The sequence below is a fragment of the Eretmochelys imbricata genome, chromosome 10 (assembly GCF_965152235.1).
Source record: "Eretmochelys imbricata isolate rEreImb1 chromosome 10, rEreImb1.hap1, whole genome shotgun sequence".
NCBI lineage: Eukaryota > Metazoa > Chordata > Testudines > Cheloniidae > Eretmochelys > Eretmochelys imbricata.
In genome coordinates, this window is record NC_135581.1 from 61,008,725 (window position 1) to 61,025,306 (window position 16,582).

At 39.3% G+C, this 16,582-nt stretch overlaps 1 protein-coding gene across 2 annotated transcripts in view; it reads right to left on the reverse strand.

The window, feature by feature from the left end:
* Positions 1–16,582, reverse strand: part of UNC13C (unc-13 homolog C) — a 387,958-nt gene that overhangs the window by 268,377 nt on the left and 102,999 nt on the right. For both annotated transcript variants that reach the window (XM_077828069.1, XM_077828068.1), the window contains one exon: positions 8,091–8,162. In XM_077828069.1, coding sequence (XP_077684195.1) covers positions 8,091–8,162 — 72 coding nt within the window. The remainder of the gene's footprint in view (positions 1–8,090; positions 8,163–16,582) is intronic.

The window sequence follows — 16,582 nt, forward strand, 5'->3', positions numbered from 1 at the left end:
AATAAAAGTTATCTTAGATTTCAATGTTTTTTCACGAGTGAACTACAGTTAAAATGTATTTTATGAACATCACAACTTTAAAAATATCAGATTATAAATCACATTACACATTCCTCAGCAAAATACTCATTTACTCAAGTCATCTTGTACTTTGAAGAGCAGGTTGCCTGGATGACCTAGTTTAACTGATTACATCAACAGCAGCATTAAGATGTATTTGATCAGTCAATTATATTTTCAACACAGAGTCCAGTATAATTCATTTTTTCATATTGATGGCAGAAATGCAAAAATTCATTAGCATTACATTTGCAGATCCATTTTTAAAGCAATTACCTTAAATATAGGTATTTATATGCTTTATATATATAAATATGAATATTTATATGCTTCCTACAGGAAATTGTCTGACTATATACACTGCATGGAATGTATCTCTATTATGTAGAAAATGCCTTCTCTTAAATCTCATTTCTGTATTGTCTCCCCATAGGGTTGAAGTGGGCAACTTTCATGAGTTCCATTTTTGGTGGTTTTCCCATAGTACTGAATCTAATCTTTTTGGTTTTGAGTCAAGACTCTCTTTTTCTCAGAAGTAGGAGTGCGTCCAAATCAAACCCCAGAACTGAGCACTCAGATCTTGAGCAGCTTTGGATCAGGATCCAAATTTTGCTGCTCATGACCACCTCTAGACAAAAATGATCAACTATACACTAATTAGCACTGCAAACAAGCTGAATTGCAGCTCATTAGCGCCAAAAGCCAGTTGAACACTGATAGACTAGCCCTTGTAGGTTTGCATATAAAACAAGGGCATAAAACCCTATAGGTTCCCATATAAAACATCCCCTACTATTAAGTTTACTCAGCTTTGTGTGTTAACAGCTGCTCTGCTAGGTATTGAGTGCTCCCAAGCCCCAATGATTTCAATGGAAGTAGAGGCAATTCAGCAGCTTTCAGGTGATCCTCAGCACTGTACAGAATGAGGCCCCAACTTTGTTTCTCTGATTAAATGCAGATGGCTGACAGCATCATATTAAGAATTATAGTCTTGTCTGCTTCTAAATAAGTTAAATAAATCTATTGTGAAGGAAGAGCAGTCATCTGGAAGACAGCACAGGGGAAAGCTGGATATTTCGAAGACTTGGTAAACACAGGCAAATGAGGCACCAAGTTATCTTGTTGGTTTGCTTATGAAAAAGAGAGAGAGAGAGCGCGCTGAGGTTGTGGAAGTGGGACAAGATAGGAATCTATGGCTGGAAGGAAGGGGAAACAGCCATTTTAATATTAAACCTATGTATTAAATGTGGCTCAAAGAAGAGATCAGGAGGATTGGAACTGAAGCTTTTTTCATTTCACCATATGAATTTAAGTTTTTGTTGATGCTTTCACATCTTTAATGCTACTTACTGCCATCTGCGCTCTGATAAGTGTACTCTGTAAGTGAGGGGTATTAACATTTAGAATGAGGCAAGAAGGGAAGATATTTTTGTTTATGTGGCTGGATATATATTTTCCCCATAACACCTGGGAATATTTTGACAATAATAAACAGTCCCACATTTTCTGGAGCACATATCTAGACTGCTAGCCTAGTATCACTGCTACACAATCAGTGCCATCACGTGACAACTCTCTACTACAGCAGAAAAACCATCACCAGGTGGGGGCCAGTTAATATTCATGAGCTGACTAAGTCATAAGCTTAGCCATATGTTTTCTAGTTCTCTCTCTCTCTGTGTATATATACACATACACATATAATCCCCACCCATGATTATTGGCTGATGAAGTCTCCCCCACAACCCAGTGAATCGTACAGCAGGGCTATAATTCTGTATTAAATTCTTTGGGTCAGATCCTCAGCTGGCATTAATCAGCCTAGCTTCATTGACATCAATGTAGCTGTGCTGACTTATAGCAGCTATGGCGGCAAGGTTAATTACAAAACCAAACACCTAATTACTTGAACAGAATAATGAGCTATGTCAGAAAAACTGCAAGAATCTCCCTTGCCCCCTCTTCATGTCTCTCTGTTTGTTCCCTACTCTCCATGTGCAAGCTTCTCATCATCATTACTGATGCTCTCCAACATAGAGCCTTACTCTGCCTTTCAAAAATCTAATTTTATGTTGTGACGTTGAGCTCCCATTTTCACTCTGCCAGTGAAACCAGCCTTGATTGCCCACTTTTCCCCATAAACACCTTTGTGCTTCCTCTGTTATGCTTGGTCAAAACTTCCCATCCACATTTGAAAAGACATCACCTATCTTATAAAAATCTCTTAAAAACCTATGTGGTGGCTACAAGTCACTGGAGTCTGGTATTGGTAGGGCAGGCAAGCAGCTGTGGCCATTGAGACTGTTGCTTTGACTAATTTATATAACTGATCTCCTCTTCCCTCCCCTTCTTTCTTGCCACTTATTGTCTAAAGTCTTGACAGAAAGTTTTCTGGATCCAGGACTGTTTTTGTGATAGTTGTTTGTACATCGTCAAATAGGATGGGGTCCTAGTCCCTGTAAGTGGATCTTGAATTGTTACCATGGTAGAAATATCAGTAATAATAAATGGTGCTGATTAGCTGAGACTATGGAAACTTAAGTAAGCTTAAATTTAAGTAACCAAAAGTTGCTTGTTACATCCTGATGGTAATTGGTACACTGTGCAGCCTATTTGGGCAGAAATTCTGCTCTAGTTCACACCTATATGATCCAAGTAACTTTGAGACTCTTAACTATAGTAACTGAAGACTGAAAACAATTTGAGCGAATAGCTGTGACTGAAAACAATGGGATGATGCCCTGATGAGACAGTGCAACACAGCCAGGGAAGTGGCTCTACATAATTTTTCTACACCTCCCATACCAGGAGCTTCCTGGGTCAGGTCTTCTCCCAGCTGGTAATTCTTTTAAAGCTTCTCTAACTTGCACTGGCAGATAGATAACAACTAGGAGCTCCTCTGCTAGCCATGATCTCAGTCTAACGCACAATATGTTCCATTCCTTCCCCAATTCCCAGAATGCCCCCTTCACAGCTTACCAGGTACAGAGGTTAAAAAGAAAACCTCAAAAACATCTCAAACTGAATATATACCATACGTTGATTAATCACAGTTCACAGAAAAAACCGTGTCTTTGAAGATTCCTTTGCAGACTTATTGCTATAATACATATTATCTGATTAGTCACATCAGTGAAAATCCTGCCATGTTTTTCACCCTATTCAATTCCATTGATTTCAACAGGGTATATTTCATTTGTAAGATTTGGACCATTACATTGTATAAAGAAATCAAAATAAACTGTAGTAGTCCCTGAAAGAAACACATTTTATATAATCCTTTTGCTTTGTGGTAAATAGCACAGAAGCCAAAAAATACATGTTTTGTTTTTTTGTTATTTAGCACCAGGCTATTATGGGAAATTCAAAGATAAAAAAATGTTTTGTCTGAATAACTGGTTTACAAGTTGTGTCTTTGAAATAAAATCTTACTCATATTTGTTAAAGGACAGTATAATATTACTAGGGTTGTTGATTAATCACAGTTAACTCACAAGAACTCAAAAAAATTAATCACAATTTTAAAAATTAATCGCGATCAATCACAGTTTTAATCACACTGCTAAACAATAGAATACCAATTGAAATTTACTAAATATTTTTGGGGTTTTCTACATTTTAATATATATTGATTTCAATTACAACACAGAATACAAATTGCTCACTTTATATTATTTTTGATTCCAAATATTTGCACTGTGAAAGTGATAAAAGAAATAGTATTTTTCAATTCACCTCATACATGTACTGTAATGCCATCTCTTTATTGTGAAAGTGCAACTTACAAATGTAGCATTATGTACAAAAAATAACTGCACTCAAAAATAAAACAATGTAAAGCTTTACAGCCTACAAGTCCACTCAGTCCTACTTCTTGTTCAGCTAATCACTCAGACAAACAAGCTTGTTTACATTTATAGGAGATAATACTTCCCAACTCTTGTTTATCTGAAAATGTAGAAAACATCCAAAAATATTTAAATAAATGGTATTCTATTGTTTAACAGTGCAATTAATTGCGTGATTAAATGCAATTAATGTTTTAAATTACAATTAATTTTTTAATCGCTTGACAGCCCAATATTACAAATGATATTTATGTATATATGTTTGGTAAGAACAGTCTTTTGCTAAACAACAACAAGAATTCCATGGATTCTGTGCTATTTAACACGTAGCAAAAGGATAATTTTATATATCTTATTATCCAGTACTCAGAATGCTTTCATTCGTAATCGTATTCTGTCCTGATCTATTGTGTATATTTATAGCACACCACTCACAGCAATATCTAGGCACTGTTAATGCACAGCAAAATCCTCCAATACTGAAAAATTATCCATTTATTCTCCTTAGACAATTGGAGATAATTTCACTCAAGCACTGTGTCACATGTTTTTTGAACTTTTGATTCCTTTTAAGAAAAGGACAAAAAACAAATAATTATGTTTCCAGTATTTTGAGCACCAGTGACATACCACAAACCTACAGTGTTATGGCTCTGATTCAGCAAAACAGTTAAATTTATGCTTTAACTTTAAGCACATAATTAAGTGTCAGTGACGTTAACAACATTAAGCACATGCTTAAGTACTCTGCTGAATCAGGGCTTTAGACTACACGTATTGACTACGTATCATAATGATGTCCCACTGTAGCATGCGTATGGAGCAGCGAACCTTACACAGTCTATTCCAAGAGTTTAATTTATAGGAGGTAGGTGGTAATTTATTCTGGGCAGAAATCATCAGCTGAAAGTTGACATCTGGCTTGATCCAGAAAATTCCGTTGTCCAGCCAGCCCAGTATCCTGCCTCAAACAGTGATCAGTACCTGACACCCCAGAAATAGCTGTAAAACACTCTATAATGGGATAACCTGCCCATAAGGAAAGCTATTTCCTAACTCCTGTCAACTAATGGACGTCTCATTCACTAAAGATTGAGGGTTTACATCCATTACCTTTCAGCCTGTCCATAATTGGATGTTCCTACTAGTCATGTAAATATCTGTTCCTTGTTTCAATACTGCTGAGCTCTTGGTCTCAATGATACCTTGTGGCAGTGAGTTCCACTGGTTACTTATGCATTAGGTAGAAAAGTATATCCTTTTATCAAGTTTTAAATTTGTTGCCTTTCAATTTTATTGTATGTCCCCTATATGTGCCCAGTTTGCCTTTTCTATACCATTCTTTATATAACTGTCATATAACAGGCTACCCCTATTCCTCTCCTTTCTAAAACTATCAGACTTAATCTTTTCATTCTCTCACCATGCAGATGTCTTCCTATGCTTGTAATCATGTTTGTTGTCTGTTTTCAGACTTCTATTTCTGGTACACGTTGTTTGATATGGGCTGACTTGAACTGAAAACAGTTATCAAGCTCAAGGCATATAACAACCTTATAATATATGCAGTATTATTTTCCATCCTATTCTTTATGCATCCTAACACTGTATTAACTTTCCCGACTGCCGACACATATGGAGCAGACGTTTTCATTGAAAGGACCCCTGCTTTTTTCCCCAAGTGATTACAGTTAATTCAGAATCGAACAGTGTGGTTAAAATGAGTCCTTCCAGTCTGCATTATCATTCATTTGTCAACAATAAATATGTCAGCTCTACAACTTGCTCCCTCTTACAGTTCTCAGAAAAACAAAACAAAACGCGGTGCAAATGAATTTGTTGAATCTGCCTGCCTCTATCTCCCCCTCCTCCCCCCCGTTTTTTTTGGTGATTTGAGTCAGTGGCTGAATGGATACTGATTGTCGCAGGAGTTGGTAATGATTAGAAATTGTCTTTTCGTGGGCATCTGTTAGTAATACATATGGATTGCTTTTAAATTTTGTAAATGTGGCCAGCTATTTTCATAATCATATGAAATAAATAACAGAAAAACATGTGTATTTTGTACTAGCTGTGTGATGTATTTTGGTTTATGTAAATTATATTTTTCTGTGCCTGTCGGTTTTTTTACGATTCCATACTTTGTTTTTGCCCTATCAACCTTTGTTGCTATTTTGAGACTGCAGCACAAGGTAACTGCTGCTTTTATTGAAAAGGATAATTTTAAACACTAGTTGTTTTCCACTTCAGTATTCTATTTTTGAACACTACCAGCTTATTCCTTTATGATTACCCATGGCACCACACCATCTCCAGTCAAATTACGGGGCCTCCTTTGAAGGTCTTCAATATCAAGATGTAGCCCACTAGCAACCTCTCCACTTTTCTACCTGCAGCATGTCCACTGTGGAGCCTAACTACATTATAAGAAAATGCAATGTGTTTCATTTTCTCAAAGGAGAATAAATCAAAGAAGAATATGTTTGGACTGGTAACTGGGGGGGAGTCACATGAGTGCCCTTTATCCCTCAAATTAGTGCTTCTGTTTAATCATGCTAGGTTTAGCCAGGCAAAATTACTCGCATTACACTTCAAATCTCCATGGAGAGAATGACATCTATTGTGTTCTTGATTAAAACAACCCTCTTTTGCAAAATACTGGTGGGAAATGGTTATGGCCAGATTATCAGAATGTGATTGTCTTCAAAAGATTGTCACTGTAAGTTTATGTGGGAAATAATCATTCTAGTCCACCATATACCACTACACTCCTTATTATTGGTGATTATTTTTATTGTAACCAAAAGGCTGCTAGATGCCCATCAGTAGTGAAAAATTACACATGGTCCTTGCAATCTAATCCAATGGGTAAACTATGACATAACAAAGTGTAACAGGCATGGAAAGGCAGTAGGCACTTGTCAAAATCCTGTTTATAGCACTGTTAAACATCTTTAAAATGACAGTTTCCCATAAACAGAATGCACATAAAATAAATGTTTTATAAAATAAAAATGTCTCTCATGACCCATTTCAAGTGAGAGTCATGACAGACCAAACTAAATCAACCCACGCTTTTCCCCCCCACTGCTCTAAATCTGCAAAAATACACATACGGGTTAAATGCCAGACTGGAATGATTCAGAAAGACAGACCAAACAAAAACTCTTAGAGATAATAATCTCTTACATTTATGACAGGTTTCAGAGTAGCAGCCCTGTTAGTTTGTATTCTCAAAAAGAAAAGGAGTACTTGTGGCACCTTAGAGACTAAAACACATTTATTTGAGCATAAGCTTTCACGAAAGCTTATGTTCAAATAAATTTGTTAGTCTCTAAGGTGCCACAAGTCCTCCTTTTCTTACATTTATGTAACACCTTTTATCCTGTAAGAACAAGCCAGGCTGCTTAACTAGCCAGGTTGCATAGCAGAGGGGGAAGGGAAAATTTAGAAGTTTAGAATCAATCTCTGCTCTTATGAAAAAGAATAAAAGATCAATATTGTCCTGTCATATCAGACAGGACCTTGGGTTTTTGTTTTTTTTTTAATTGTCTCATCTGAAAGTCCCCACATAGTAAATGGCATGAAATCAGTTTATTTTATCCTGGAATGACAAAGGACTGAATGACTTCTGAAGAGGTTTGAACCAATTGTTCAAGGAATCCAGGTTTTCCATACCAGATGCTTAGACCAATATATTAAGAAGCAATATATTAGACCAAACTACATATTACGAAGTCTAAAATAACGGGCCATTTATTATTTTAAGATAAATATACGATCCTAAGAGCCTAATTTAGCATTTCTTATTTATTTTGCTCTAATGAAGGCAAAAAGCCCTGGGTTTGTATGAGACAAACAGTACATTTAGATGTCCCTTACTTTTGAGATTTGCTGGCTGTTTTTTTCTTAGACTGTAAAATTTGCTTTTGGGACCATGTCTTTCTATATGTTTGTAAAGCACATAGCAACACAGGGCACTTGTATAGGGAAGAACATCTTGGTGCTTCCAGAAAATATATAAATAAATAAACAGCAATACTATCAAAATGCCCAGTCAAGACGAAACAAAATTTTCAACATCATTATCTTTTGCATAACATTAATAATAGATGTTCAAATAGCTCTATCAAAGTTTCTTCATTATTTAAATGAACACAACTTCCACTGTAAAGCACTTACCATTTCTTCATTGTTTATGGAAGTCCGGATAACCATGGCCAGGGATATACCAGATTTTCGGGCAGCAAGTGTCTGTTTAAAGTGAACACAAAAAAAGTTATCAAATACACCTGTAATACTAACTATAGAATTTAATGGAAAAAAGAGGGGTTGATAATGTTATTCTATGTGAGTTTAAGCAAAATTGTAACAAAGTGATGAATAAATTTCAGTTATTGTTTACTGCACAGAACTTTTAATGTTACAGTACATAATGGAAGCACACTTTCCAACAATCATTATTGTTTCTATTGGCAGTGCCTAGCCGAACTGCCACTCCTAATATAAAACCTGTTATTCAGGGTTTTACGGCTCAGTTTTTTTAACCCACAGGCTGTCTCTATTTTTCCGCTTTGCCAAGCAAATTCATATGCTACAAGGACAGGCATCCTGCACTAATGTGGTAGCAGGACACGTCTGCAGCAATTTGGAGATTATTTTGCACTGGGCTTAGAATTCAAGTTGCCAGCCTGAATCATTCTTTTTTTAAGTCACTGACCATTTTTAACATTTGTGTGTGTGTGAGAAATATTTCCCTTTCCCAAAAGATGCTGCAGAAAACTTTACGACAGAAAAAGAAAATAAGTCTTTATCAAAGAAGCCAACAATATTCACTCTGCATTCTGAAAGGGTCAGGGTAGAGTGAAAATGCTCTTCAGCTAGGAAAGGATTAACTCTATCTCCCTTCTTCCTCTCTCTTTGGCCAGCCATTCAGAATAGAGGCTGTCAAGGTTCCTCCCCCACTCTGAACTCTAGGGTACAGATGTGGGGACCTGCATGAAAAACCTCCTAAGCTTATCTTTACCAGCTTACGTCAAAACTTCCCCAAGGTACAAAATATTCCACCCGTTGTCCTTGGACTGGCCGCTACCACCACCAAACTAATACTGGTTACTGGGGAAGAGCTGTTTGGGCGCGTCCTTCCCCCCAAAATACTTCCCAAAACCTTGCACCCCACTTCCTGGACAAGGTTTGGTAAAAAGCCTCACCAATTTGCCTAGGTGACTACAGACCCAGACCCTTGGATCTTAAGAACAATGAACAATCCCCCCAACACTTGCACCCCCCCTTTCCTGGGAAATGTTGGATAAAAAGCCTCACCAATTTGCATAGGTGACCACAGACCCAAACCCTTGGATCTGAGAACAATGAAAAAGCATTCAGTTTCTTACAAGAAGACTTTTAATAAAAATAGAAGTAAATAGAAATAAAGAAATCCCCCCTGTAAAATCAGGATGGTAGATATCTTACAGGGCAATTAGATTAAAAAACATAGAGAACCCCTCTAGGCAAAACCTTAAGTTACAAAAAAGATACACAGACAGAAATAGTTATTCTATTCAGCACAATCCTTTTCTCAGCCATTTAAAGAAATCATAATCTAACACATACCTAGCTAGATTACTTACTAAAAGTTCTAAGACTCCATTCCTGGTCTATCCCCGGGAGAAACCAGCATATAGACAGACACACAGACCCTTTGTTTCTCTCCCTCCTCCCAGCTTTTGAAAGTATCTTGTCTCCTCATTGGTCATTTTGGTCAGGTGCCAGCGAGGTTACCTTTAGCTTCTTAACCCTTTACAGGTGAGAGGAGCTTTCCCCTGGCCAGGAGGGATTTCAAAGGGGTTTACCCTTCCCTTTATATTTATGACAGAGGCTATAGGAATGGCTGCTGGGTTCTGAAGACTGGGATGAAACCCGGGTAGGGGGAGTGTCTGGTGTCATGTTTGGTTTGATTTATGGTAACTTATCTGGAGTTACGGTAGGGATCCATTCTGCATCGCACTGAGCACTTCCGTGAGTGCATTCCAATGGGTAAAATGGGCATTAAGGGTGCTCAGCACCTGGCAGTAGTAAGCCAGTAAAGATTTGCACTTAAGACCTTGCTGATTGCTGATGTGGCTTACTTCTACCCATCAGCTCCAAAACGGCACATGCAAAAGCAGGTAAAACAAACAAAATCTTTTATATAAAAAACAAGGTGGCTACATGCTATCCCAGTGCCTGGGTGCATTCTTTATTGCTATTGTGATCACCTAAAATGGGTCCTTAACAATTAACCACGGAAATAAGCCTTGTGAGGTATTAGGCAGCACACACAGCCTCCACAAATACTGCCGGCACTATTGTGTAGTAGAACTGTGTCAGTCCTAGAGCCAGAAGGCCCCTTTCATTCTTGGGGGAATATACAGGATTTATTCCACTATACAAAATCCCAGCAGTAATACCCTTGCATCACTGTAAAATATTGTTACCACTGAAGCTGAGCTAAAGCATTCCCTTCCCAGTCAAAGTAAATCATTCCAGGAGTGTCTGAAGGCTTCTATCACTTCGCTTCTCTTACCCAGCCTCTGCCTTGTCATGCACCTCTTTTCTTGTGGGCTAATGTGTTAAGGATGAACAGTTAGAGCCCTCACAGACCCTCACGTCTATTGCCCTGATTGGGATGTTCACGTTGCTGCCTGCTCGGTCTCTATAATTCATTTTTGCAGAAATTCCAGGAAATATTTTTCCCTCTGAGCTCCTTAATTTAAACCATTGTGCCTACTACACTATATGTTTTGGTGACCACATATTGGACCACAAGCACACCAATTTACACCAGCTGAGGAGCTGGCCCATGAAGTTTTGGCTGGAGTGAAAACTTGAGATTCTTTCCAGTTTAATTTTGAACTTAGAGATAATTTGAAATGGATTTTTGTACATTAAGACTGTTCATTTTAACTTTTTAAATGTTTACTTTCTCCTGCTGGTCTAGCCATCCAATTTTCAACAAGTTTCCCTCGATAATAATTAAACTTGCAGAGAGATATAAAAATATTAATCTTGTGAAACTAATTATGGTGTAAGAAAAAGACCTTGGCATGGAAATATTTGATTTGCTTCATCACTATCCTATTACAATTAACAGATGAGCCAAGCAATCTTTTTTTCTTCTTAAACTCTCAGCAATTTACCTAACCTGTGAGATTCATTCAATTAATTTTCTTAGCCAGTCATTAATAACTAAATAATTCGGTCTGCCTGTCTGTTGCCATCTCTCTCTTTTATTTCTATAAATAGGGCACATTGAAAATGTGTGTGCTGGTGAAGCTGATAAAATAGAATGTTTATGATAGGGATGATTTAAATATCTCCCAGGTTTTGCTTTTCAAACTTGCTGTGACAATGCTTCATACTGTGGGCTGACAAATCAGAGAAGAGAAAGAGTAGCCAAAATTTGTTATGAAGCTATGTGTGGGCAGGCAACAACTTCCACTGGTAGCCAATGGAGCTCCAGAGTATAAAGGATTCAGACAGGAATTAGCAGGCTAAATACACGTATTTTGTTGGTTTGCTTGCAGGATTTCTTTTTTTAAAGCCCGGAGAGTGGTCAGTTACGCTAAGTTGCTTGCAGAAAGTTCCCTTCATAGTTGTGACCGCTAACCTTTAAGTCTCGTCTGCTTACAAAACAAGACACTGCTTTTCATTTTACAATACGTGGTGCTACTCATTTTGGGCTAGACAGTGACTTGGATTATGCATTAGTGCAGGAGTGTAAGGAGAGTAAGAACCTCAGCTGTGAGCATGTAGGGCAGCGAGTGGATGGAATGTTTACTTTGACCTGCAACAATGCACCAGCCAGTGCAGATGAGCCAGTATAGGGAGTGGTGTTATTTGCTATTAGAGAAAAAAAGGGAAGCAAGGAGGGAATTTGCTTTAATGGGGTATCTGTGAGGCACAAACTCTCCCAGGCCTACTCCAGGAGTTGCACAGTTTACCTATTATCCCTTGCTCAGAACTGTGCCTCAAGTCATAATGGAGGTTGGGGTGCAACCAAATTAATTGCTGACACCCCTAGTGGCCAGTGTGGATAAAAGGCCTTGCAGGGGTAACAGATTTATGGGTTATATCGTAGAAACCCTGTAACTCTGTGCTGAAAATTAGGTTTCCAACCATCAGAGGGGTGAGGTTCTGGAACAGCTGTTGCGGCCAAACAACTTAATTTGTTTTATGAAAGAGCTGGACGAATGTATAAGTACAAGTGTATGATGGGAGCAGGGTCAATAGCCCTGGGGCTCACTTGTGGTTTATGTCTTATGTTCCTGAAAGCATGTTTCAGGACTGCAGCCAGCCCACTACAGGGGTCAGGAAGGAATTTGCCCTCCTGCCTCAAGTATTCTGAGGGGATTTCGTCTTCTTCCTCGGAAGCACCAGAGATTGCCATGGCTTGAAATGGGACACTGGACAGTGAGAGACAGCCCTCTGAGGTGGTGCTGGGAGCTTGTCTGGCTGGTTTTTGCTCATGTGCTCAGGGTCTGACTGATTGCTGCATGTGGGGATGGGAAGGAACTTTCCCCCAAGTCAGATCGACAGTGACCTGGATGTTTTTTCACCTCCCTGTGCCGCATGTGAGTCATTTGCCAGGATTATTTGGGTGTATCTGACTTAATCCATTTCCTGACATTGCAGGGGCCTTGAGCATTTGTGCACTTCTGTCCCTCCTATTCTCCACCTCTGGCACATAATAGTCTAAGTTTTCTGTGGGTGTAATACTTTGATCTAATTTCAGTTGTTGGATTTAGTGTGTGGGTGGTAAGTAGAGTAGATGGGAGATCACAGATCTAGTGGTCCCTTTAACTCTATGACTCTGTGACCCACTTAGATGCGTCAGAGGGACCCAGGGCAGAGAGAGTGCCCTTCCCCAATGTTAAGTTAGTAACAGCCTGCTTTAAACCATTCCTCTGTCTGTCCTCGTTTTCCTGCATGTCCTGATCAAGAGGGATTTGTGAGAAAGGAGCAAAAGTGAAGAGTCCTAATGGACAGAGCTTAGCGAGATTTCAGTGAGCAAAGTTATTATAGGGATTAATTTTATTTATGAAGCACTATCAGAATATGTTGTGCTGCACTAAAGGAGCATTCAACAAGTAGACAGGCCTGCTATGAAGAACTTACAGTCTCAGGATGTGTCTATACAGCAAGACAAACTCTGTGGTAACAAGTCTCAGAGCCTGGGTCAACTGACTTGGGCTCACGGGGCTCCTGCTATAGGGCTAAAAATAGCAGTGTAGACATTCAGGCTTGGGCTGGGTTTCAGAACCTGGGCTCCAGCCTGAGCCCGAATGTCTACACTGCTATTTTTAGCCCTGCAGTGCAGCCCAAATCACCTGACCCAGTCTCTGAGACTCACTGCTGTGGGTCTTTCTTTCTGGTGTAGACATACTATAAAAGGCACAAAAAGTCATTAATATCCTACAATAGAGAACAAATATAGAACAGAGTAGAAACCTTGAAGATGGAATGATTCATGGAGCAGGTGGCCTTTTAGGATATTTTTTGAAAGGAGGCAGTGAGAGTCCTAGCCAGACCTAGGAGGTGGGAACCATGTGGCCAGACATGAAAGAATCAGCAATGAGTATGTTTTTCTTTTTTTAGCAGCTGGAGCCTCAAAAAGAGGGGGAGCAAATGGGAAGAACTTCATAAGAAGAGGAGTGAGCAGTGGGAGCATCAATAGGGATAGGAGGTAGAAAAAAAAACCTAGTTTTCCTCTAAAAGTTATTAGACTTGCTCCATGGAAGGAGTATGTCCTCTGTTAAAACCAGGATACTGATCCAACATACAGAGCAGCAGGAATTCTGGACTGGCCAAAGGAGACAAAGGGCATATTCAGGAGAAAAAGCATGTGTGGAATGCAGAGGGGGGGATGGAGGAGAAGATGGGGTCAGAGAGAGAGTTATAGAGAGCTCTGCAATTGAGTAGACAGGGAATGAAGGGCGGCAGGAGTGGGGAGGGGCTGGAGGGGTTGCGGGGGATGGGGTGGGGACCAGTGCTGAAATCAAGAAGTGAGGAATAGGCCAAGACAAGACATTACCAGAGCATGGACTATCATCTTGGCAGAAGGAATGGAAAGGAAGGGATGAATAATGGAAATGCTGTGGAGAAAGACACAGCAGGATTTGGCAATGGCCTGGATATAAGAGAAGTAGGAAAGAAAAGGATATGCTATACATCATGAACAACAGTTAGGATATAAACTGATAGAAAAAATGTTTTGAAAGCATAAAATGGCCAAGAGTCCTCATACTGAGAAATTTTAATGGCCTATATATGGAAAGGAAAAACTAGAAGGAGGTAATGAAGAATTGGTTTGATCTCTATATGCGCATCAACTAACATAGCTGATATCAGACCTGAAGCCAAATTAAGAGGCACATCCAAATAAGTGGGTCTAATATACACCTTTTGTCTAGCACCCTTGGTATGTAAGTTAGATCACCAGATTCTCGTACACTCATGTCCAAATACCAACTTGCATCTTACCATTACCATCTGTGAATTTGGTCCACTCAGGGTACAGAATCTATGCAGGTGTTATTTGCATGCTAAATTCTGAGAGAGAAGGGCATAGAAGAAAAAGCAACTAACAGAAGGTGTATGAAAGTATTAGTTAAAGTAGGACACCATCTATTTTAACTTGTGCTTTTTTTTATACCTTCTCTCAGCTCCTTGATATGTAAGTTACAACAACCTAGTCTTATACTCACCTGCGCATTCCCCGTTATCCCCACCCCCAGACTAATGAGCAACTTATACATCACCTCTGACTTTGGCCTCAGGTCTTAAATAATAAAAACAATTATACAAGATGTTATAATAGCAGAAACTCTGAAAAGTAGTGATGGGAAGCATGTTGGGATTAGAATTAATTAAATTAATTAATTAAACAACAATTAAAATGTTCAATGAAAAGTCATGGGGGTGACTAAAGCTGCCTGTTGTGATGACATACACGAAAGAGGTCTGTTGGACAACTAAGACAGCAGTGAAGTTTAAAGACACTTGCAACCTCCTGGAACACATGGGTTGGTGGAGAAGAGAGCTGAAGTGCAGCCAGGACCCTCATTTTCCCATTGCCTGCTGGACCTTTGCAATCATGCCTCCTCTGAGAGCACCATCACTATCTAGGGGCAGATGGGCCCTGCCGCCCCACCCGTCCTCTAGCCAGGAAGATGCCAGTAACTTATTCTAGCAGCCTCTGGACAGCGGTGATACCTCAGACTCCCTCTCCTTCAATTGGTACAGATATTCTTTCCCCTCTATTGATTGGCTGTGTTTCCTCCTCACAAATCTTTTGCTGTCAATCGCAATCTCACTGACCTCCATATTCCTCCTCACCCTTTCTGCCTGCTTCTTTTCTCTTCTATGCCCCCTACCTCACAATGTCTGCAATGTTGTTTTAGGTGTTTCTTATTAATTAATCCCCTCCTGCCTTTCCTTTTTGCCCCACACCTGGCCCATTATACATTTCATGTAGGTATGTAAATAAATCTCAAAATAAATGCCCACCCCTAACAAACAAAACAAACACAAACACAACACAACCATGGAATTTATATGAGGTTTGCCAATCACTCGGCTTGCACGGTGCATCCCTTTCCATCCACCTTTTGTCTGTTTAGGACTCAGTTCTGCAACTGATAGCATGTGGGTGTCCTGGAACGCCAACGTAGAGCTCCATTGATGTCAATGAGGCCTCACACATAGGCAGATGATATTAGTTGCAGGACTGGAGCCTCCGATTGTAAACTGTTTGGGGGAGGGTCTAAAAATAATAGAGTCAAAGTATTTAACAAAAAAGGTAACAAGAGTAAATGGAATTAACATAATTATCTGTGATCACTGGGAAGTTATTGAAATACATAAAAAGCAAGTATGCCTACAACAGGACAGCTGTGGCCTTGAGGGGCAGGAGAAAATGGCAGTGCCTGGAGCCTAAATGGATATTCCCACTATAAGCGGAAGGCAGCTTTCAAAGAACTTAGATATATTTTCTTGGAGAGCAATGTGAGACGTTCAGAGGCTTTGCCATTGCAACAGAGCAGATAATTAGGCAATTAAAAATATTAAAAGTTGACAGTGCACTAGGCCCACAAGAATTATACTACAGAAATGTGAAATTAACAACAAGGGTAGTGGGAAGGTCCTTAGCAAAGGTTCTGAAGCATTCACCTAAAGACAAGATGAAATACCAGAACATTTGAAGGTGCCTAGTAGACAGGCCTTGCCATAATTAAGCAAGGAACAAGAAAAAGATTCACAACATTGTAGATTGGTGTATAAACCCACATGTACACATACTCATGAGAGAGAGAGATAGTTCCTCCCCCATGGATCCAAGCTTTCCCTCATCCCTTATCTCATTCTTCCCTCCATTTCCTCTTAGCTCTCAGGCCCTCTGCTTCCTTCTTTTTCCAGATATTATAACCTCTCCCCACTGTGATAGATGCTCTGAAGTCTCCCTCCCAGTAGCTAAAGTAACTGGCTCGGTGTGTGTGTAAAATGAGTATAATTTGCACTTATTCAGCATTCTGCTGGGCCAAATTCAACTCAGCTATAAGGGATGGGGAAGAAAGCAAATGGGAATAGTTTCCTCTCATACCAGGGCTTAATTTGACCCATGAAAGTACTGGGCA